Source organism: Sphaeramia orbicularis, chromosome 22 (assembly GCF_902148855.1).
Source record: "Sphaeramia orbicularis chromosome 22, fSphaOr1.1, whole genome shotgun sequence".
NCBI classification, from domain to species: Eukaryota; Metazoa; Chordata; class Actinopteri; order Kurtiformes; family Apogonidae; genus Sphaeramia; species Sphaeramia orbicularis.
In genome coordinates this window covers 13,700,430-13,725,881 of record NC_043978.1, presented here as the reverse complement: position 1 = coordinate 13,725,881, position 25,452 = coordinate 13,700,430, and the positions used below count along the sequence as shown (strand labels likewise).

Below are 25,452 nucleotides of genomic sequence, written 5' to 3'. Positions count from 1 at the left end.
ATGTGTGTGAACCGGTGTGTTTAGATGCTTTCAGATCTCTCCAAGTAGAAAGCGTACAGCGGTGAGTCAGAGGAGTGAGAATAAAATGTGGGTTGATGTGAATAAGGTCATTATTTCGACTCTGCTGTGAGTAAATGATACAGTCTGTGTCTGTTCCAGCTGAGTGAACTGTAGTCTGCTAATGTACGATCCATTTTTCCAACATTCTGAATCACCCTCCTCCTGCTCTATTCTATAAGACTTGTTTCCCCTCTTTGCCGTTTAGTCAGATTTTTTTTTTTTTTTTATCAAAGAAGGTTTCCCTCCTTTCATTGGGTTCCAGAAAGCTTCAGTAGAACTGACTGAAAGTTGTGAATCATTTCACGTAGGGACTGGCAGCTTGAATTGTGTGAGCATTTAAAGTAAAACTGGGTCGAGAAGAGAACCTAAACCTGGCATATCACTTTGATTTGTTCATAATTTTAACCCATAAAGACCCAAACATCCACCGTTAACCAAAAGCATCTACTGATCTAAACTGTTTAATACCTGTTGATCAACTAATTCTATCAATACATGTAAATAATTGGTGTAAAATACAGTTCTTCATCTTTTCATGGTCATCAGATATGATTCATTTGAACGTTTAGAGGCTCCGTAGTTACCATGGGAACACCGTCATCTTCTACAACATTGATTCACCAGTAAAACCCATGGAGTTGGATCAATGACAGTGGATGGACACACTGGGGTTATGTTCAGTTAATGAGAGATTTGCTGAAAAAGTTAGTTTTTCTCAAGTTTTCTCTGTTTTGGATATAATAACCCTCAACTTTAACCTGAGCTTTTATGAACATCGACATGATCAGTGAATTAAATATATGATACATACTACTAATACTTGATTTTCACTGAAAATTCACAAAATATAAAATACCATTTATTACAATAACTGGTGATAACTCACTTTATAAAGGTTAAATAGAGAGAAAAAATTAGCTGGGATCTACCACAAAAGTCACACAGGGTCTTTATGGGTTAATTTAAAAAAAAATTTAACCCATCTCTATTTTTAGTAAGTTTTGGTTCCTAAAATCCAGAAATTTTGAAATTTGCAGATGAAATATACTAACAGTTGTTATTTATTTCTACTTTAAAGGCTGATGATGTGGAAAAAGATGAGGTTATTATTTTCTTCAGTTATCAATGAGTAAAATTTAGAGAAAATTCTCGGCCAATACCTGTATCTGGTGCTGATACTGATGTTACTCTGTTTCTTCTTTTTTTTTTTTTTTTGTTATTTATCCCCAACTAACAAGAAAATCTTCATTGTAAATGTAAATATATATATATATATATATATATATATATATATATATATATATATATATATATTTTTTTTTTTTTTTTTAACCTTTATTTAACCCAGAAATATCCCATTGAGATTAAGCATCTCTTTTGTTGGTGTTGTAAAATCTCAAAAATGAAACGATAAAATATAAGTACAAAAACAAACAAACAAAAAAAAGACCATAAGATGAACAGTTTACCAGCTGCCTCCTGAATTACAGAACATACCTTTTTGGAAGGTTTATGGATTCCATTTGTCAGTTAATGGTAGCTGGTGTTGTGCACTGTGGCAGCTGTAGAGAAGAAAACACAAGATATTGTAGAACTCAAGAAACTACATTGAAATAATTTATTTCTAGACAGTCATTACCTTAGATGTTAAGTTACATATTAAGCTCCAAGCACAAATCAGACTTCAACATAAACTTCATGCCTTTATGTTTGTGTTTAAAAGTGATGAATAATACAGATACTATGTACACATTTGGAGTGTTGTCCACTGTGGTGCCAGTTTACCTCTGAGTTGATGACTTGCTAGCTTGCTATTGACTATTGTTTGGTCTGTGATGTCATAGGTCAACTGGAAATGACCCAATTCTAACAAGCTGAAAGAGTGCATATCGCCACCTATTGTAGCGGAGGTCACATGACTTCACCAATAATTCTATTACACTAATCCAGGGGTGTCATTGTAGTTCAGGGACCTCATACAGCCCAATATGGTCTCAGATGGACCGGTAAAATACTACTACAGGGTTCCCGCGTGGTCTTAAAATTCTTGAATGTACAAATCTGCATTTCATACCTTAAAAAACTCTTTAAAAGGTATTAAATTTGATATGGTAGGTTTTTATTTATGTTGCCATAAATATGTTTGCGGGATTGTGTTTAAATGTGTCTGGGAAATGTCCAACTAGAAAGAAAATAATGTTAGTTGACTCACTTCCACCTGACAATTTATAGTGAAATTAGGAACAATTATTGCTAACTTTGTAGCCCCTGGTGAGAAATTACTTGGAACGGTTGGAATCAAAGCTTTTGAGTAAATCAATACATTTTCCTACATTGTAGGAGTCAGTTTTTACCAGTATGGATATGAAACAGAACCAGTGGAAATTGAAGAAAACAGTGACTTTTTCAGCAAAAATCTGTCATTAACTGAACATCCACTGTCATTGATGCAGCTCCATGGGTTTTACTGGTGAATCAATGTTGTAGAACAGGGCTGTCAAACTCATTTTAGTTCAGGGGCCACATTCAGCCCAATATGATCTCAAGTGGGCCAGACCAGTAAAATAACAACAGTGAAAAAACTAAAATAAAATTATGATAATGTTTACATCTACAAAAATCTGAATAACACGAGCAACTGGAAACAATTGCAAATTTTAACAATATTATGCCTGTGCATTACAACTTACATTACAATTACAAATGCACAAAACATTTAATAACAGGAAGAATACTGATAAAATTGCCTTTACTTATCTTAAGACATTTCGGGTTATTCATATTTTTTGTAAAAGAATAGTTGGTTAGTATAAACATTCTCATGTAATTTTATTTTTTTACACTAAAACAGAGAAAATGAGCTGTTTTCATTATTTATAGGTTTAAAATGATAGTATTACTGGTCAGACCCACTTGAGATCTAATTGGTCTGTATGTGGAATCTGAATTAAAATCATTTGGACATCCTTGATTATTAATATCTTCAGTGTAATTTTTATATTTCACAAATTCATCCTATGGGCCAGATTGGACTCTTTTGGTGGGCCGGATTTGGCCCCCGGGCCGCATGTTTGACACCTGTGTTGTAGAATTTGACTGTGTTTCTATTTTTACACTGATTGCATGAAAAGTGAAACTCTGGTGTTGTGTAGTTGTGTTATAATCTGAATATCTGTGTGATCTGTCGAAGGCCACAAAGACTTTAACCCTTAAACACCTACAACTATTTCTGTGGTGAATTTTTCTCTACATTTAACTTTTTCTAACTGCTTTATCACCATTTATTATAATATTATCCTCTGTATTCTGTATTTTTCAGTGAAAATTAAGCATTTCCCTGTATTTAATTCACTGAGAATGTAGATGTTCATAAAAGTTCAGATTCATTTCAAAGGTTATTATATAACAGCAGAAAAAAACTGAAGACAAAGTGACTTTTTTCAGTCAAATCTCTCATGAACTGAACATAAACCCAGTGTGTCCATCCACTGTCATTGATCCAACTCCATGGCTTTTACTGGTGAATCAATGTTGTTGAAGATGACGGTGTTTCCATGGTAACTACGGAGCCTCTGAACGTCCAATTGGGTCATATCTGATGACCTTGAAAAGATGAATAACTTTATTTTACACATGTTATTTACATGTATTGATAGAGTTAGTGGATCAACTGGTATTAAACAGTTTAGATCAGTCGATGGTTCTGGTCACTGGTGGATGTTTGGGTCTTTATGGGTTAAATCACGGTTGTCAAACATATAGCCCATGGCCCAAAATTGGCCCACGTGAGGGTCCAATCAGGCCCATGGGATGAATTTGTGAAATTACACTGAAGATATTCATAAACAGTGGTGTTAAAATCATTTTGATTTAGGTTTAATTTAGGTTCCACATACAGACCAATGTGATGTAAGTATAATAGGCAAGGCAGATTTATATTGTATAGCACAATTCATACACAGGGCAATTCACAGTGCTTTACAAAAATGGGAAAAGAGACAGGTTAAAAACACACAATTACAATTAAAACATAATCAATAAAACATAAGTAATAATCAGTTGAAACAAAGTAAAAGAGAAGAGTGCAGATAGAACCCTTTCAGTTGTTCTATGCACAGTTGAACAGAGCTGTTTTCAGCCTGGACTTAAACATTGTCACAGTAGAGGTCTGTCTGACATCATCAGGAAGACCGTTCCAGAGTTTAACTACAGACACTCAAAAAAAAATATTTGTTGGACGAACGTAATAAAATTATGGAAACAATTTCCACCTAATTAAAATGCTTTCATTTAGTGAGACACAATTTTGTTGAACCAACTAATTGTAAGTATGTTGAGTGAACATAAAGTATTGGCGTTACCAGTACTTAATTGCAATGTATGGGTCCAACTTAATTTGTAGAAGTTATTTCAACATATTTACTAAGGAAGGATTTGACTTAACTGTCTTGGGTCACATTAATTTGTATAAAATGATTATGGATAACTTATTTTGACAGGGTAGGTACATCTACATTTTTAAGCGGTGCAATAACACTAATTAATCATGCTGATTGATCAATGCTAAACTAAGTTCATTCATCAGAATATAGCCTCTAGCCCTGTTCTTAGATCCTTAGAGATTGTCAACCCTTCCCTTCTGTCAAGGTTCCTCACTTTAAGTTTCCCAGAGCAATCAGACTCCACAGGTGTGCTTAAGCTCTTCCATCAATGTGGTTGAAGGTGTAATCAGCCAGAACACCTGTTCTTGAAGCAGCCATTTTGAAACATCATGAGTGAATGTGGCCTTGCTCATTCTGCTGTGGGAATCCTTATTAAGTATTTGGCCTGATTATTCTCTAACAGATCTAGATTACATTAGTGCAGGGGTGTCCAAACTTTTTTTCAAGAGGGCCAGATCTGATAATGTGGATATTGCCAGGGGCCAGTGGTCCCTTCAGACATTTTTTAAACAGTAAAAATTACATATAAATGCGCTGTTCTACAACAATTTTATTTTCATTGTCACAATATCATTTTTTTAAATGGCAATGTAACCAAATCTAAGCCACTCAGGTGTGAACAAATTAAAAAATATATATATATATTCTGCCTTCCTTTCACATCTGGAGTCTGATAACATAGAACAAACTGTATAGAGTATCTTGAACTTCCAAGTTGATAAAAATCTTAACCCCACATTCATTTTAAACATGACTTATGTGAGTAATCATTACTCATATATTACTCAGTAATGCAAAGTGTGTTAACGTTTAAGATGAAAACATATGACTCTTACTCTTGTCTTTCACAAAATCATTCAGAAAGTAATATTTTGTGTCACATCTACTAGTACATAACACCAGCAGTTAGAGGCAACTAACCTGGCAACTCGGTAGCCTGCCTTGGTGGTGAATTCATTGAACTCCCAGGTTCACATGAAGAGTCACTGTTGTGAGTTTAAAGCAGCTTGAATTTGCTTCACTTTTTCAGAACGCTCACTCCCTGCTAGCTTGTCGTTTGCGTTAGCATGTTTTGTCTGCTAGTGTCTCTTTACATTGAATTCCTTAAACAAGGCAATAGTCTCTTGACAAATTAGGCAAACATAATTGCCTCGATTTTCAGTGAAAAAAAATGTGTAATTCCCATCTCTCCTGGAAGCGGCGGCCCTCACTGTCAACTTTTGTTTTTTTATTTACAGGCGCCGTGGTTTGAAATTAGCGAAAAAGGTTCATGGCAAGGTCACAGAGCCAGATAGAGTTAGAGTGGTGCTGCCACCATGAGGTGAAAGGAGAAACTGCATTTGGAACCTTTTATGATTCATGTACTCGGTTCAACAGTCCAAGCGGGCCATAAATAATACATTCTAAAACCCAAGCTGTGGGCCGTATAAAATCTGACCGCGGGCCGTGATTGGCCCCCGGGCCGGACTTTGGACATGCCTGCATTAGTGCTTTAATCCTAGGTTTATAATTGAAGTTAAGGTTAGATCCGAGCTAGACTAAATGATGCCCATATACCCGAGATTTAGGGTTGGGGCGAGGGTAGGGTAAGGGCTAGACTAAATGATTGCTACCTTCTGGTCTGGAGGGGTATTGCAGATGGTATTCCTACCTAAACCCATTAGGTTGTGTTAACATAAAGTAATCTTGTAGTTTTAAGGATTTTGTATTTCATGTGAAAACTACATGATTTAAAAATGTTTAACTACTAAACATGAATTGATATACTGGAACCTACATGTTACACTTATGTTGTTACAACAGACACTTGTGTTGCTTTCTTTGAGTGTAGAACTGAAACGCAGCTTCACCTGTTTAGTCCTGACTTTGGGCACCAGCAAAAGACCAGTCCATGAGGTTCTCAGGGTCTGAGATGGTTCATATGAGACTAACATGTCACACATATACTTTGGTGCTAGACCATGGAGAGACTTATAAATGAGCAGAGGTGTTTTAAAGTCTATTCTCTGAGCCACAGGAAGCCAGTGCACAGATGTGAGCACAGGACTAATATGGTCGTACTTCCTGGTTCTAGTCAGGACTCGAGCAGCAGCAATAGTAATAGTTTCAGTATAATTTTTTGCAAATTCTTCCCATTGGACAGACTGCACCCTTTAACGGCCTAGTTTTGGCCCGTGGACCGTATGTTTGACACCCCTGCACTAACCTGTGTATGTAAACATACTCAGTGATTCAACCCACCATGTGTTATCTGTCTGTTGTGCGTGTGCATGGTTGGTTTTATTCAGTCTGGAAATACTGGATTAATGCTCATACTCATGCACAGGAAAGAGAATCATTGAGTTTTTCCCATGAATCACTGACCCCATCTTTACATCAGAGATCAAAGGACCAGACAGTCCATCTGCTATACTTCCTGTGATGCACACGTTTCCTTTTTCCTAATCCGATTTTCACTGCATCACTGTTCATTCACATTCCCCTCCACATACCTCAACCCTTCAGTTCACCTTACATAAACGTTAAACAGATCTTTCCAGATACCCATGAAAGGTATCCCAAGTTATCCAAGAGGCTTCCGTCCATCGTGGTGGAGCCGACAGATGCGACCGAGGTGGAAAGCGGCGAGCTGCGCTGGCCGCCGGACGAGCCGACCTCTCCGGACGCCCAAGCCGAGAGACAGTTTGAAGAACAAACTGCAGGTGAGGAAGGAACAGGAAGGGGTTTTTTTTTTTTTTTTTTTCCTCTGAAGCAGCAGAGTTCCCGTTTTCAGTCAGCTAATTTAGTTTCACACCAGCTGAGACCAAAAAAAAAAACCCCAACACATAAAATCTAAAAAACAAACTCATCCAAACAGCAGAACAAGAGTGCTTTTTTATATGCATGCTTTGTTCTGCTGTTTTATGTTTTATTATTTATTTATTCTTCCATGACAAATTCATCTGAACTGAGAGAGGATAGTCAAGAGCAGCATTAAACTTACAGAACTGAAACTAGAATACAACATGTTAAAGTGGATTTTAACACAGCACGCATGTCGGCTACAATTTACTTAGGGGGTCAAATGAGTGGCCATTTTTGTAAAAAAAAAAAAGTTGAAGAAATGCATAGAACTGTGTTGAAATAATACTAAGACATTTGTGCACAGACTACTGATATTATATGACAGTGGAAGCTATATTTTCAGAAATATTAGATTTTGAATAGCACGTGTATGTGAAAACTTTTGCTGGTGGACAAACGTGACATTACCCATGATGCTCTGGTCAGTACCAGTACTTTATTAGTAATAAACTTATAGACTTACTATTGCTAATTCTCCTCTTCTTCATAAATGTTAGTATTGTGGATCTAAAACAATAACAGCTGACACAAAAACACTAAATGTGTCAGTGGACGGATGTGACATGGTTGTTACAGATCCCATCATACTGATGCTCGGCAGCCATGTCACCGTTTCCACAAATGATCCCTGTGCAAAAACTAGGATCAGAATTATTTATTGTATAGTTTATCATCATACTAAAGAGGAAATAACAATATAGAATTGTTATTTCTTTATAAAAATGCTTATTATTAGAAAACTGTTGATTTAAAAAGTGACGTGTGACATTCTAAATGTACGTATTGGTGTAACATAAGCAGGATGGATCAGCACCATACTCCATATTGAAGCTGTAAAAATAAAACATGTGATATGTAGGATAGAATCTTGTAAGAAAAACTGGGGAATCTAAAAGAATAGAATATTTGTTTTTCAGTTAAATTCAGTTAAAATGTAACTTGGCCATTTGTGACATGAAAATACAGCATTAATTGTGATAAAATTGGACATTTTTGAGCTGAAAACATAGTTCATATGACCATCAACATGTTGAAGAGAACTGAAATCCTGTACATTTGCAGAACTTGCATTTACCAACACAAAGTTCCTTTGGGGATTCACTTATATTGATTTCTTATGCACAAAGACATAAATAAGACCTCTAAGCAAATTTTAGCCGATGTATAAAGTCTATTAGACCAAACTGTATGTTTTTATTTGCATTATTTTTATTTAACCAGATAAAGTCTCATTGAAATGGGGATGTGTTTTACAAGGGGTCAAGCAGCACACACCATAATGAAAACAAAGTGGCTATTGACACAGTACTGTGGCACAAAATATGGGTTTGTCTATTACAACAGAGTCAGTCAGCACCTTCGTTATATCATGTCTAGACTGGTAACTTACATACCGAAAAAGTACCAAGGATATCATATAGCAAATAGGTCAACCTGAGTAACAGCCAATATTTAGCTCACTCTGTAATGTATCAGACTGCAACACGGGTTCAATTCCTGGTCGGAGAAGTATTTCCTTTTTTTTTTTTTTCATTTATTTATTTTTTTTGGTTTTTTGGTTTGTTTGTTTGTTGTTGTTTTTTGGGGTTTTTTTTGGTTTCTAAAGATTTTCAAGGGGGGGGTCTGACATTTATATAAATCAGCCACTGGGACAACGTTCAGAATTCCACAGGACCACAGCACTCAGAACACTGAACTGACACAGAACTGAAGTCACACAACTTTACCTGTCAGAAAAAAAGTAAAAAAAAAAAAAAAAAAAAAAAAAAAAAAAAGAAGAGTAAAAACAGGTAATAATTTAGTAATAACAAAAAATATCAGCTGTGCTTAACCCCCAAATATTAAGAACTGTTTTTGGCTTCTTGCAAGTGGCTTCTCTAGATTAATCCTAAGTAATTTGTCATCATTTATTACACTCACAGTCAATGAAAACTTTGAGACCATATTTTTTGACAAAATTTTTATTTTGAACCCCTAAACTGGAATTTTTTCATATGAATCATTTGTTTAGGATATTGGCATACAGAAACAGAAATCTCAAGTTTCAAGAATAATTTCAAAACAAAAAACTTAGCAAACCTGCCAAACACAAAGTCACAACAGTAGTGGTCCTGGTCAGGACTTGTCACTCTCTCTCTCCCTGGATGCGGTCTATCATCAGCAGAGCCTGTGGTGTTGTGGCGTTCAACCAGGTTTCTGATTGTGGGTTAGAACAGCCCATACATAGGCCTGGCTATATCCCTGTGGCTCAAACCGGCCTCCACCATACCCAGTGCTCGGAGACGTTGTTCACCTGATAGACGTGGCATGATGCCGTTCACTGGACTAACAATGGTGGCCTTTTGTGGGCCTTTATATAGGCCTTCAAAACCAGTCCTCAAATTGTGCAGATACCCACTGAGTATTGCTCAATGTGTATTTGGTCCACTTTTGCAAAGAGACAGACCAACCCATGTGCAATGAACCGTGACAACATGACAACTCATCATTATCTCAACTACCCGAGCACTAAGTCATCAATAAATCCGCAATAAATAATTACAACCCCCCTACAAGTAGAAATATGCAGACATTTATACCTCAAAGTTTCTATTGACTCTCAGGATATAATATTATCCTCTGCGTTTTGCATTTTTTAGTGTAAATCAGGTATTTTCCCGTATTTAATCACTGATCACCCACATGTTCATAAAAGCTCAGAGTAAATTCAAAGGTTATTAAGTAAACTGAAGATAAAAAAAAATGACTTTTTCAACAAAATATATGATTAAACAAGTGTCTCCATCCACTGTCATTTATCAGATCGGGTTTTACTGGTGAATTATTGTTATAGAAGATGACGGTGTTTCCACGGTAACTATGGAGCCTCTGAACGTCCAAATGGGTCATATCTGATGACCGTGAAAAGATGAAAAAACAGCATTTTACCTCAGTTATTTACATGTATTGAGAGGATTAGTGGGTCAACAGGTATTAAACATAGTAGATCAGTAGATGCATTTGTCTGATTTGACAAAAAGGGGGAGAACTGCTACACCGTATGACAGGGATGTGATAAACTTGGGTATGACACGTGCAGAATGTAAAGATTTAAATGTCCTTAGGGCCCGTTGATCACCTGCTGTAGTTGTAAAAAATGAAGTTAAGGGGATGCTGTTAAAATAGTGGAATTAATGTGAACTGAAAAAATGTAAAGTAAAAGGATGAAGGGTTGAAGAGGAGAGTGAACCAGGTCACTCTTAGGGGAAAAAAGGCAACCTGGGGTGATAATTTTGCAGAGAAAGCTTGGGGTTGGCGGTTTTAGCGACATAAACACCCCTGTACAGCTGATCAGTGTGTCCTTTCATAATGCATTCATATCGTTTGGTAAGAGTATGTAGGCTGTAGCATCTTCACACTGTGATATGGTCAAACTCAATTTCTCACAGTCGAACATCTGTCTTTTAATCTCTAAATGAGCAGCGTGGGAACACTATTTATTTTTTTAATTTTTTTACCACAAACCAAGACCTGAAAGCCTTAATTGTCACTGTATTGAAAAGATCCAACCAGTTCCAGTGCAGTCTTCAAAAAGGCGCAGTAATAAAAAACACACGCATGTATTCTAGGCATTCATCCACACAACTATTAGCATTCACACCATGAAAACGACACACATAGAACCAGTAGACCACTGTACACGCAGTACGAACGGCAAAACATGGCAAACAAAAACATCTAATACATGAAAAAGCACTAAATGAAGAGCCAAGGATGGGATGGACTGAAGGACTGAACACTCACATCCTTATATAACTGAAACTCAACACTGTCATTTCACTGCCTGCACAAAAATTAGAAAATTAAACTTATAAATCAAATATTAATTCTATATTCTTACTTCAAAAAAAAAAAAAAAAAGGAATTCGAACTGTCAATCAAGCGCAGTACTCAGCTCCAACAGATTCCCTATTTATAAAATTAAATGCTCTATAACTACACAATCTTGTCGACCTTCATACTCTTATCATAATGTTTAAAACCCATGACCATATGCTCCCCTACAGTCTACAGGAGGTGTTTGAGCCCAGGAGAAGTCATTATAATTTAAGAGGAACTGAAACCTGCAAGAAAATTAACTGTAAAACAAATATAAAAAGTCAGGGGTACACCTGTGGAATAATCTGAACCAGAACTTTAACCCTTTCATGCATGAATTATGAGAACCTTAATCAAGATTTTTTTTTCCTGAGTGTTTTTATTCCTCTTTAGGCATGAAAAAAAAAAAACAATGTGATTGAATTTTTTTTTTTTTTTTTAAATCAGCCTGTTTTTCATGGAGTTACAAAAATATCCACTCAGCTACAACATGAATTTTATTCTTGAAGCAAAGAAACATGTATTTAAAACCCAATATCATCAAGTGATAGAAAAACAGTGAAACCATGTTTAATGCAGCTAATCTGATGTTTTCTCACATTTGAACATATTCTAATACTAGTTATTACTCACTTCATGGAGATAATATGCAAAAAATAAATATTAACAATTGATTTTCACTCAAGAACCAATCAAGAACAGCAAAGTTACAGTAATGGTATGAATTGCAGTTTATGAGATGACGCATACATGTCCACTGTGTTGGTTGATATGGAACTAAAACAACAAAACCCATAAATATACAAGAGTAAAGCTGTAGAGTAACTGTCCACTGTAGTGACCACTATGCATGAAAGGGTTAAAATGTCCTCTTCAGTTTGTGTGTTTAACAGGATGTTTAAATCCAGTATAATAACAAAATATACAACATTAACTGAATAAGTGAATATCTATTTAGAATAGAAAAGAATGCATAAAATAAGATATTATTGTAATTAATAAATATAGACTATCATGATTAGGAAATGTTATCACATTTATTAATGATTGTATTTGTTGTAAGTAGTTAAAGTGCATATGAATATTATAGTTTATATTAAAAAAGGTTGATTATGCAAAATGTTTGTGAGGTGACTAAAAAAGTGTATGTGAATGGTTTGTACACTGCCAAAATCTAAATCTTACCAAGTGTATTTTTCTCATTTCTAGTCCAAATATCTCATCACACTTAAAGTAAGACATAATCACCTAAAGAGTAACTTTTCAGTGAGATATAAGAACTGATTTTTTAGACAATAGATCTGCAAAATCTTATTTCAAGAAATCTTACCAAGATAATTTTCACTTGTTCCATTGGCAGATTTTTTTTCTTTTTCTTAATTTAAGATTTTTTTTGCTTAATTCAAGCAAAAAATGTCACCACATTGTAAGATGATTTATTTTTGCTTTGTTCATTTTATTTGCGCAATTCAAACGGGTCTATATTGTTTCTGTTATTGGGACTATTGTAATGGATTGGCGGAGGGATACTGTGGAGAGAGGTCATGTGACAGAGAGAGTACGACTGGAAGTGAGAGCTGGAGACGGCTAATAGATATTCTTCTTGTGGAGTTAAAAATTAATACATTCATTCATTCATTTGTTTTGAGCAGAAGAAAAAAATTTAACATTTTTTGTGTACAACGAACTAATATCTGAGCAAATACATTAATAAATAAAGGTGACTGAGACAAAATAGCAATTATACACTAGAAAGAACAAAATAAATTCAATATGTACTGCTCAAAAAGGAGTGGGAAGAAAATAAATACATAAATAAATCATCTTACATACTTCTCTCTCTTTCAATACAGTGGAACCTCAGAAAAAAAAAAATCATCTTACACTATCAACAATTTTACAGGCGAGAAAACATTCTACCTCACAAGTCCCAGGTAGTTTCAGAGCAGCAGAGTGAATTAAATTTGCAAAGGGACATTTCAAAGCCAGTCCATTAAACTTTAAATGAAAGCCAGTCCTTTGTTTTCCTATTAGACCAGCCTGTTTATTTGCATATAGAGCGGATCACCTGAGATGCATGTGGAGATGCATTTTAATGCCAGGTGTGAACAGACGTACTTCTATCTGTCTACTGTGATCCGATCACCAATAATGTATGATAATCCCACGTCTGGACACAACCCAAGACACTGTATACTGGGTTTTCCAGTGTGAAGGCCACTCTAATCAGGTTTTTTCCTTTAAGGCTTTGTGTCTTTTCTGTCTCTAACCTGTCCCACTTTTATCGACTTACTCAGAAAATAGAGGAATTTTTGATTCCTAGAAGGATCTGTCTTCTGATGCTACATATTGATCGTCTCCAACTGAATTCATACCAAATTGGGTTTATACATTACCAGTGACCCAGAATAGAGGTGGTTATATTTTGGGAAACGTAGGTCAAAGTAAAAATTTTATGAATTTTTTAAAACTTTTTTTTTCTCCCATTTACTTATAATAGGCGAAATTTCAAATGTCTATAAAAACATCAATTTTGTTTCAATTTACTTGAAACTTGGCACATACTATATAGAGGCAATTCATCAGCACTAGGGGTGTTAGAAAATATCGGTTCTGCAATATATCGCGATGTTTCCTTTCACAATACTGTAAAGATATTAAAAGGACTGTATCGATATTTTTAGGTATTTATTCAAATGCAGATATTGCGGAGGTTCATTTTTGTTTTTTTGTTTTTCTTTATTGTTGATATTTTCTTTATTATTATTGAACACTCTTTTATTAAATAATGTTAGTTCCTTTGTTGGGATTGCACAAAAATAATGTTCTGATGTTAGTTCTGAACTAATAGAATATGAACATTTGAACAAGATCTTAATCTATAATATCTGTAAAACAGAATTTAAGTTTGAACACAGGAACATTTTGTGATATAGCATTAGATCCTGTTGTGATCAAATAAAAATGTCTTTAGTATTTGTGCATTTTTCATATATTTCATATTTCTTCAAGGAAATAAACATTTAAAAAAAAGACGAAACAAACAAAATTGCCTTTTTAACAGTATCATGATATATCGTGATATATCGTATTGTGATCCTAGTATTGTGATATGTGCCGTATCGCCAGATTCTCACCAATACACACCCTGAATCAACACATGCATAGACATGATGACATCAGCTGGATCAACGCCAAATAAGCTACTATAGGGGCGGGGTTTGTCGTGTCTGGAACCACTGGTTTTGTGATGTGTTCATGGTGACAGTTGGGTTCTTCCATGAAACTGGTCCTAAAAACAAGACATGGGGCCTAAAAATTCAAACCAGATGTAGACTCATAGACTTACTCAAAAACAGTTGAATTTTTGATTCCTAGAAGGATCCGTCTTCTGATGCCATATATACAGTAGATCTTCTCCAACTATCTAAACCTCCAGAACTCAGCCCCATTTCCCATCACCTTACAACAGCAGTATTTACTACAGATCACATCAAAGCTCTTATGCAATTTGATCAACTTCTATATTATTCATGCATGTCATAGTTAAATAGTGCCTTTAATACGTGTCCAGCTCCATATTAGGGGTGTTAGAAAATATCAGTTCTGCAATATATCGTGATATTTCATTTCACAATACTGTATCGGTGTTTTTAGGTATTTATTCAAATGCAGATATGGCAGAGGTTCATTTTAGGTTTTTGTTTTTCTTTTTTGTTCATATTTTATTTATTATTATTTAACACTATTTTATTAAATAATGGTTATTTGAATCATCCTAAAAGCACTTTTTACTGTCTGAGAGAGGCAGATGTTAGTTCCTTTGTTGGACAAAAATAATATTGTGATGTTCTGAACTAATAGAATATGAACATTTGAGCAGGATCTTAATCTGTAATGTCTGTAAAACATAATTTAAGTTTGAACACAGGAACATTTTGCGATATTGCATTAGATCCTGTTGTGATCAAATAAGAATGTCTTTAGTATTTGTGTAGATTTTGGGTGTAATTCAGTTCTTCAGGGAAATAATCATTAAAAAAAATGGAAACAAACCAAAAATTGCCTTTTTAACAGTATCATGACATATTGTGATATATCGTATCGTGATCCTAGCATTGTGATCCTAGCAATACACACCCCGACTCTACATAATGACCAAACATGACCTTTGACCTGAACTCATTTGAATACCATGTTGGAAAATACAGTAAAATCATTAGGTTTGACTTTTAAAACTCAAAAAGAACATTCTTGCCCACCTTGTAGGTTCTATTGGTTGAAATATGTTAAACACACTATATTTATACATCACATATATCAAGCTTTAGAAAAAGTCTGGAATTTTTATTTGGATAAAGAGCAAACACCCTGTAAATTTTCCCGTAGACTGTTTCCACCTCCAGTGAAGATACTCTTTTTTTTCACAACTTTATTGAAAATTGAAATATATTGATATTTATTGAAAAACACTGAAATTTTTTTGAACAAACATCAAGATGTCAAAAGTAAAAAAATCATCCAAACAAATAAATTAGCATAATGCTAAGGCTTACAGACACACAGAAGAAAAGACAAATAATAATAATAATAATAATTTAAAATATAAATATCTAAGAAGTAAAAAAAAATACATCAGAGAGTAAATTCAGTCCATTTTCAAGAATTCTTTATACATTGTTAGAGTGCTTGTGCTTTTCTTGTTAAAGGTAGATTCCAGTGATTTAATATATTTCCAGTGAAGACACTCAAAATGACGATGATGTCATCAGTGATGTCATCAACCAGATTATTAAAGGGGCGGTTCCCTCCTAGTGTCAGGGTGGACAGCACTTTGAAGGACATGAGTGTTAAATATTATTATGACAATAAAATATGAATTATCAAAATGACTTGTTTTAATGAAAAACTTGTTGGGTATCTCAACAACATCTAAAAAGTATTTTAATTCTTTTCATTTAACCCTTTAGACCCGAAGCCTTAATAGTTCGTCTGGACTTTTTTTTCTTATTTTGATAATAAAAAGGTTAGAAAATATGCTGTGAGTGAGTCCTTTTGTCCATTTTTCAGGAGCACTCAGAACTTTCAAAATCTAGTAATCATTTACAATTTACTGCATGTTATAGTTCTGCTAAAGCGACTTCATCTCCAGTTTCTAGTACACGTGTGAGTGAAATTACCATAATGACCCATTAAAGCCTATAAATTAGAATTTTTCCAATTTCACAAACAGTGACAGAGTTACAGTCATCCAAATTGCATATGTGCAGAGTGTGTCAGCGATGACACGTCAAGTTTTAAAGAGTTAAACTTTATCAGACTCACTAAAGTTAGAAGGGCAGTGAGGGACATGCACAAATCAGGTACATTCCCTCAAAGACAGTTGTATAAAATAATAAAATCAGATTTCAAAAGGTGTAAAATTGGATTGGTATATGTGTAAGTGTTTGCCCTTTCATAATAAAACCTTAGAATTTCATTATTACCCCCAAAAGGGAGGCAAGGGGTATTGTTTTTGGTTTGATTTGTTTCTTTGTTTTTTTCTTTGTCTGTTTACACTTTAGCAGCAAGACTATTGGTTGAATTCATACAAAAGTGGGTTTATAGATTGCCAGTGACCCAGAATAGATGTGGTTATATTTTGGGAAAAATAGATTAAAGTTAAATTTTTTATGATTTTTTTCTTCTTTTTGTTCTTCCATTGAATTATAATGGGGGAAATTTCAAAGGTCTATAAAAACAACCATTTTGTTTCAATTTACTTCAAACTTGGCACATATATAGAAGCAATTAATTTGCTGACATCAGCACATGCATAGACATGATGACATCAGCTGGATCCATACCAAAATAAGCTACAATATGAGCGAGGGGCGGGGTTTATTGTGCCTGGAACCACTTGTTTTGTGACGTGTTCATGGTGACAGTTGGGTGTTTCTATGGAACTGGTCCTAAAAACAGGACATGGGGCTAAAAATCCAAACCAGATGTAGACGAATATTATGGAGCAAGTTTGGAAGCACTTTGGGTCTATTTTAAAAACAAATACTGAGATAAAAGAGAAACTATTTTTCAGATAAAACACATTTTTATATTATTTTACGTTTTATTTAATACAAAAATCTGCATGTGACACGGTCAAAAGGACACGAAAAAAATTTTTTTGAATATCTTCACTCTCTCACAGGTACATTTTGGGAATTGAACTAATTATACAAGGCAGAAGGCACAAAAATGACCACTGTTGCAAAATTACTTGTGATTTATATGTGTTTAACTGGGCAGGTTCTGTGTGTAACACCAGTGGACACGATGGGTTACACATGAAACCTGAAATGAGACGGAGATTGATGAAAAACCCACATGTCTGGATTAGAAAAACCACTAGGATCAACATATTTAACACGGTGTCTTTATTTATAGTCTATATAAGACCATTTACACATGTTTTCACATCTAATGCACTGACACCTAGGGAGATTTTCCTGTCCCAATTTTGGTCCTATTTTTGGCCCCAATTTTTGATTAAAAATTAATTAATTTTGGGATGGCTCAGAGCAAGACTATAATTTTTTTGCATTTATCTGAGATCATCATTAGGTACATCCTGGGGGGAAATATGTCTAAATTTTTCTTTTATTATTGGGTCTAAAAAGCTGGAAAAGTGCCAGATACCAAAATGAACCCAGTTTCATAGAAGCACCCAGTTAGATTCTGTTACTACTACTACTTATAGTCAAATAGACCTGGGTACTGTTTGTGTTCAGTTTAACTTCCTTCATAACCAGTTCATTCCTGATCCCGTGTGGTTGGTGAACAGGAATAAACCGGTCATCTCAGCTGTACACATGCCAATTAGCCTCAATTAACTAAAGGAGTGACGGAGCATGTGCGTGTTTTTTCAGACGTGGAGCAGCCAGATGTCGGAGCGGACCAAGAGGCTTCAGGGGCCGAGATGCAGGACTCCAACTGAACTGAAGTGAACTGCTCCAGTAAAAAGCCTCTGTTACTGTGAGTGAGTCCAGACCTGGATGAATGAAAAGGAGCCCAATAGAAGAGCACCGGCATAGACAGACCACAGACAGACGAGGACAGGTAGAAACACAGATTCCCAAACCCCAGCTCTCGGGCTTGGAGCCAGAGTCGCGGCAGCAGCAGCTTCTGAATACATTTGCACAGGGTGTTTTTGTTTCCACGTAACATATGGAGCGCTAACGAAGGAGCCTTTTCTGACACATGTAAGATACTGAGACGACTGAAGGGACGGCGACGGCGACCTGAACGTCTTTTACTCTGCTTTTTGTCTAAATCTTCTTTTCATTAGATGCTCTGGGTTTGGAAATGAACGAAACGTTTAATAAGCAGAATTCATTTCCAACTTTTGGCAGCAGGCTTATTTTTAATGTATAGAAATAATGCTTAAAGGGGACATATTTGGTATATTCTGCACATTTCCAGAACTGTATCTAGAGAATAGATTTTAGATTGACAGTCCAAAAACAGGTCATTTATCTCAGACTGAAGTAAAATACAGCCCCTCGCTTCAAGTCTCTCACTAGAACAGTAACAGTATAAGTAGAATTTCACTTTTTTCACATTTTTTGAAGCACTTTAACCCATAAAGACCCAGTCCTACTTTTGTGTCAGTTCCCAAATTATTTTTTCTCTCCTTTTAACCTTTCCTAAGTGATTATTACCATTTATTGTAATATTATCCTCTTTATTTTGCATTTTTTCAGTCAAAATCAGGTATTTTCCTGTGTTTAATCTACTGATCATGCAGATGTTCATTAAAGCTCAGATTAAAGTTGATTGTTATAATTTTAACAACAGTGAAAATTGAAGAAAAAGTCACTTTTAGAGCAAAATATTTCATTAACTCATCAGTCTTTATGAGTTAATGAAATATTTTGCTCTAAAAGTGACTTTTTTGCTACTATTTTGTCAGTTCCGAAATGACATTTTCTCTTTATCTAACCTATCTTAAGTGATTTTTCACCATTTATTATGATATTATCCTCTTTATTTTGCCGTTTTTCAGTCAAAATCAGGTATTTTGCTGTTTAATCTACTGACTGTTTAGATGTTCATTAAAGCTCAGTTTAAAGTTAATTGTTATAATATTAACAACAGTGAAAATTGAAGAAAAAGTCACTTTTAGAGCAAAATATTTCATTAACTCATCAGTCTTTATGCGTTAATGAAATATTTTGCTCTAAAAGTAACTTTTTCACTACTTTTATGTCAGTTCCCAAATGACATTTTCTCTATATCTAACCTATCTTAAGTGATTTTTCACCATTTATTATGATATTATCCTCTTTATTTTGCATTTTTCAGTCAAAATCAGGTATTTTCCTGTGTTTAATTTACTGATCATGCAGATGTTCATTAAAGATCAGATTAAAGTTGATTGTTATAATATTAACAACAGCGAAAACGGAAGAAAAAGTCACTTTCAGAGCAAAATATTTCATTAACTCATAAGCCTTTATGAGATAGTGACTTTTTCACTACTTTTTTGTCAGTTCCCAAATGACATTTTCTCTATATCTAACCTATCTTAAGTGATTTATCACCATTTATTATACTATGATCCTCTTTATTTTGCCTTTTTTCAGTCCAAATCCAGTATTTTCCTGTTTAATCTACTGACTGTTTAGATGTTCATTAAAGCTCAGTTTAAAGTTGATTGTTATAATATTAACAACAGTGAAAATTGAAGAGAAAGTCACTTTCAGAGCAAAATATTTCATTAACTCATAAGCCTTTATGAGTTAATGAAATGACATTTTCTCTATATCTAACCTATCTTAAGTGATTTTTCACCATTTTTTATGATATTGTCCTCTTTATTTTGCATTTTTCAGTCAAAATCAGGTATTGTCCCATGTTTAATTTACTGATCATGTAGATGTTCATTAAAGATCAGATTAAAGTTGATTGTTATAATATCAGAAACATCAAAAACGGAAGAAAAAGTCACTTTTAGAGCAAAATATTTCATTAACTCATCAGTCTTTATGAGTTAATGAAATATTTTGCTCTAAAAGTGACTTTTTCACTACTTTTTTGTCAGTTCTGAAATGACATTTTCTCTATATCTAACCTATCTTAAGTGATTTATCACCATGTATTATAATATGATCCTCTTTATTTTGCCTTTTTTCAGTCAAAATCCAGTATTTTCCTGTGTTTAATCTACTGATCATGCAGATGTTCATTAAAGCTCAGTTTAAAGTTGATTGTTATAATATTAACAACAATGAAAATTGAAGAGAAAGTAACTTTTAGAGCAAAATATTTCATTAACTCATAAGCCTTTATGAGTTAATGAAATGACATTTTCTCTATATCTAACCTTTCTTAAGTGATTTTTCACCATTTATTATAATATTATCCTCTTTATTTTGCATTTTTTTCTGTCAAAATCAGGTATTTTCCTTTGTTTAATTTGCTGATTGTGTAGCTGTTCATTACAGTTCAGATTAAAGTTGATTGTTATAATATCAGCAACAGCAAAAACTGAAGAAAAAGTCACTTTCAGAGCAAAATATTTCATTAACTCATAAAGACCCAGTGCTACTTTCATGTCAGTTCCCAAATGACATTTTCTCTGTATCTAACCTGTCTTAAGTGATTTATCACCGTTTATTTATAACATTATCTTCTGTATTTTGCATTTTATCAGTAAAAATCAGGTATTTTACTGTATTTAATTCACTGATTATGTAGTTGTTCATAAAAGCTCAGATTAAAATTAAAGGTAATTATATCAGAAACCGCAAAAACTGCAGAAAGAGTGACCATTTCTGTAAAATCTCTCATTAACTGAACGTAAACCCAGTGTGTCCATCCACTGTCATTGATCCAACTCCATAGGTTTTACTGGTGAATCAATGTTGTAGAAGATGACAGTGTTTCCATGGTAACCATGAACATCCAAATGATGACCATGAAAAGATGACAAACTGTATTTTACACCAATTATTTCCATGTATTGATAGGATTAGTGGATCAACAGGTATTAAACAGTTTAGATCAGTAGATGCTTTGGGTCTTTATGAGTTAATTCATCTCTGCAGGTTTCTCACACAAAAAGATACAGCTACACATCTCCGTTTGGCAATTAAAAAAAAAAAAAAAAATCAGAATCAGAATAGCCTTTATTGTCATTGATAGCCTGCTTTTGGTATGGATGTTGCCAAAACCATCAATAATAAATAAATATGTTTAAATATTAGATAACACATAAAACCAGGTGATACAAGTGCACAGAACAATATTAAAACCATTGACACTTTATAATTACTTTTCCATTTACATGCATTTCATTACTTCCATTCTAAATTCTAAATTACTATGACTTCCATTAAAAAAATAACATTGAGGCTACTTTTCTGAAATGATGAATGTTCATTTTCCCTCATAAATGGTAACCCATGAATGTAAAACAGGGACAATAATGAAACATGGTGCTGTTTCCATCAAATCATGACAGTTTTAATCAAATGGCTTGATAATTTGTCGCTCCGTTCTTCATTTCACATGCATTTCCATTTTTATCGGTTCATTTTTCTTGCTTCAAACCCCCCCTCGCCGATAAAAAACTACAGACAAATCTCAAGGGAGCTAGTATATTCTGGTATATGTGGACAGATGCGGTCCCTGGGGTCCAGGGTTTGGACAAACTCAGCCCCCCTGTTCATTACGCACTTGCTGAAACACATACTCTGTATTTTCTGCTGCTACAGGTTAATCAATCAAAACAATAGCAGACAATGCAGTGTTTCCCAGAGTTCTACTGTGTTTATGGTGCTATGAAGGTGTAACTCATCAACAACTGTAAAGATTAGATAAGAGTCCAGAGCACATTAGTGACCTAGTTGAAGATATTAACCCTTTAAGGTGCTGGAGGTTTTTTTTTTTTTTTTAAATAAATGCTCAATTTTGTTATCAAGATTATGTATCTTGTTTATGACGGCGTATTAGGGCCACATAAGAAAAAAAAACGCTTGTCACAATGAGAATAAAGTCATTACTTAACAAGAATAAAGTCGTAGTTTTAAAAAAGTCATTATTTAATAAGAATAAAGTCGTAGTTTTAAAAAAAGTCAGTATTTAACAAGAATAAAGTCGTTATTTCACAAGTTTAAAGTCGTTATTTAATGAGAATAAAGTCGTTATTTCACAAGAATAAAGTCGTTATTTAACAAGAATAAAGTCGTAGTTTTAAAAACCTCATTGTTTAACGAGAATAAAGTCATTATATTTCGAGAATAAAGTCATAATATAACAAGAAAAAAGTCGTACCCACTCATGGAATAATGTAGAACTGTGAACATTTAGTGCAGTTCTTCTTTCATTTGGGGGTTACGCACAAAGGCCAAATAGGTCTATCCTCAATCAACACATTATAATTAGTCGAAGGACTTTGAAGTGAGTTTGCACACATTTGGGTTTGTTGTAAGAATCGAACTGATTTGTAGTGAATTTCCTCTTTTGTCGAGGAGAAACTGATGAAGTGTTCAGCTGTAGGACTATCAGTGGAAACACCAGAGAACTAAACACAGGGTTTGTGTTTCTGAACAAACTGTGGGGATTCTACTGTGAGTTTTGGAGTCCAACAGAAGGGACAGTTACTTCGCTGTAAAACTGGAAACTGTCGAATTTTCAAAATATTACGACTTTAATCTCATAAAAGTAGGACTTTATTCTCGTTAAATAACAACTTTATTCTCCTAGTGACAAGCGTTTTTATTTTCTTATGTGGCCCTAATACGCCGTCATACTTGTTGCAATATTAAGACTTGCTTAAAGGGTTAACCAAAAATGTAAAATTATCACATTTCGCTACTGATGTCTTCACAGTTTTACACAGCCATAGTTCCAGACACTATAGTATTTATAGGGAAGATCTGTACCTTCTGTTTTTACCTTTCACAATAAAAGCCCTAAACAGACACAGATACATGACTGAACTCAGAGCATTTCAATAAAACATAAATAGCTCACAGTTTTATTCACGCAACATTCAGTGGCAAATATTCACTTTCATTTTGTCATTTTATTCCTGTTAATTGTCAAATACTGTTAAAGGTTAATATAAAATGTAATATAACCGACTGTAAAGTGACAAATTTTAGCATCATTAGAAACATTTAATTTCATGTTAACTGTAAAGGTCAACAAATACAGCATAGACTAAGTCAGCAGTATATATTTTAATTAAAGGATGAAAAAAATCTGCAGTTTCAGTAATAACTGTATAAAATTTTGAGAAAATAATCTTAATTTTATGTGGAAACTAAACTTAAAATGACCAGCTGAACCAAAGCAGTAGCTGCTGTTTGTATTTAATTAAAGACTTAATTTATGTACGGTTTTGTCAGTTAACATGACGTCTTGATTTCTGTTAAATTTCATTTTGATACATTTACAACAAATATTAAAGTTTCCTTGACCCTGAAGAAAACATAGAGCAGTTGACCTGTAATTTAATGACAAACCAGTTTTACTGTATATACAAGAGAAAATATGTGTATAATATGTCCCCTTTAAGTGTTTTATTCTGCGTCGAAGCTTTGTGATTTCTCTATATTTTTAGACATATATGATATATTTTCTTCTCTGGCTCCAAGCCCTGGTCGTCCAGATGCTCACAATAACATCTACACATACAATCAGACAGATGTTCCACACTCTGTCTTTAGTATTTAGCTCATGTGTGCCATAATACTATTACTACTACTATTACTACTACAGATAGTAGCTCTTGTACTTTGTGCACAGTTTTTACATTAACTCTAGATGTACTTTACATCTCTGTTTGTTAAGTGCTGACTGCTGTAGTTTGGTGATCTTGGTTTCACGAATCACTTTGTAATAATAGCTACTATGTTTTAAAGAACAGTATTTAATTAAGAAAGAGTTCATCACTTTATTCAGTGTTATGAAAATACATTCTTTAATATATTATGTACACATTGTCTTCATACAATAAGTGTTTAAAGAAATATTATTGTGTGTGATTATTCAGCAATAGCATTTAAAAGCAGAACATTTTGTTACAGAAGTTAAAATAACCAGTATATTTTAGACGTGTGTCGCTTGTCACAGACATATTTTTTAAAATACTGGAAACCTAAATTAATCCACAAGTAATAAACCTTTTCAAAATTCTTAACATGCTTTTTTATGTGTTGTCTTTATTTACACTGCTTTGTGCTGCTGCAGGTTAACAGGTTATTTTCAATGCTTTCTAACAGGGATATTCAACTATATTTACCCAAACTGGACCAAACTGTTGGAATGCTACGGACTGTGGGCCGGACCCCTGTACTATTACTCTAATATTGGATGTACTATTGACACATATCACATCGTCAACATTTTTATTTAACTGTTATCCCGTTTTGTTACATTTTAACATAACACATACCATCGCAGTCACAGTAACTGCTGGCCTTTAAGTAAGAAATATAAAACATACCATTTAAAACAATTTATGACCGTCAATAAGGATGTAACGATTACCGGTATAACGATAAACTGCGGTAAAATTGCAGATGGTTAGTATTACCGTTTAAATTCTAATTATCATCATAACCGTGTTTGATTACCGCACTTTTAGGAGAGAAAACGCCTATGTAAAGATCTGCTTTTATGTCAAATATTTGAGTATAGTTTTAATTTATTACAACTTTGATTTTATATACCTAATATTTGGAACCAATATTCACTTTTAAAGTCTTTGAAAAGGTTCATTAAGCATCTTTGTGTTATTTATGCAATAAATTATATACATTTTTCAAATTGGATTTTATATTTTTTTGTGTTTTCTGGCCTTTTATGTTTTTATAGTAGGTTAAAGTGGACAAAAAATAATTGGCAGATGACATAAATGAAGTTGTGCTGAAAAAAAAAAAGATACCAAACATGGGTATAGTAAACATATCTGTATATAGTATATAAAGGCAAAATCAAAAGTACTGAAAAACGGCCACAATAGGCTCAGACCACTAAGGGCTAATACTTGAATGTTTCTGCCAACAGAAAGTACATTTTGCCAATTATTTTAATTTATTTATTTATTTATTTATTTATTTATTTTCAAAATACAGCTTGGTTAAATTATTTCAGTGTCTGTATAAGTACTTTTTGAACATTTTGAGCACAATTTCAACAATACCGTGATAATAATGATAACCGTGATAATTTTGGTCACAATAACCATGATATGAAATTT

The 25,452-nt window shown here is 33.9% G+C and overlaps 1 protein-coding gene across 1 annotated transcript in view; it reads left to right on the top strand.

Annotated features, from left to right (window-relative positions):
- LOC115414137 (protein LBH-like) overlaps nucleotides 1-18,876 on the top strand; it is a 41,418-nt gene extending 22,542 nt beyond the window's left edge. Inside the window, exons 3-4 of the mRNA XM_030127352.1 lie at nucleotides 7,033-7,204; nucleotides 18,110-18,876. Of these exons, the coding sequence (XP_029983212.1) occupies nucleotides 7,033-7,204; nucleotides 18,110-18,177 (240 nt within the window). The 3' untranslated portion in view covers nucleotides 18,178-18,876. The remainder of the gene's footprint in view (nucleotides 1-7,032; nucleotides 7,205-18,109) is intronic.
- The last annotated feature ends 6,576 nt before the right edge of the window (nucleotides 18,877-25,452 follow it).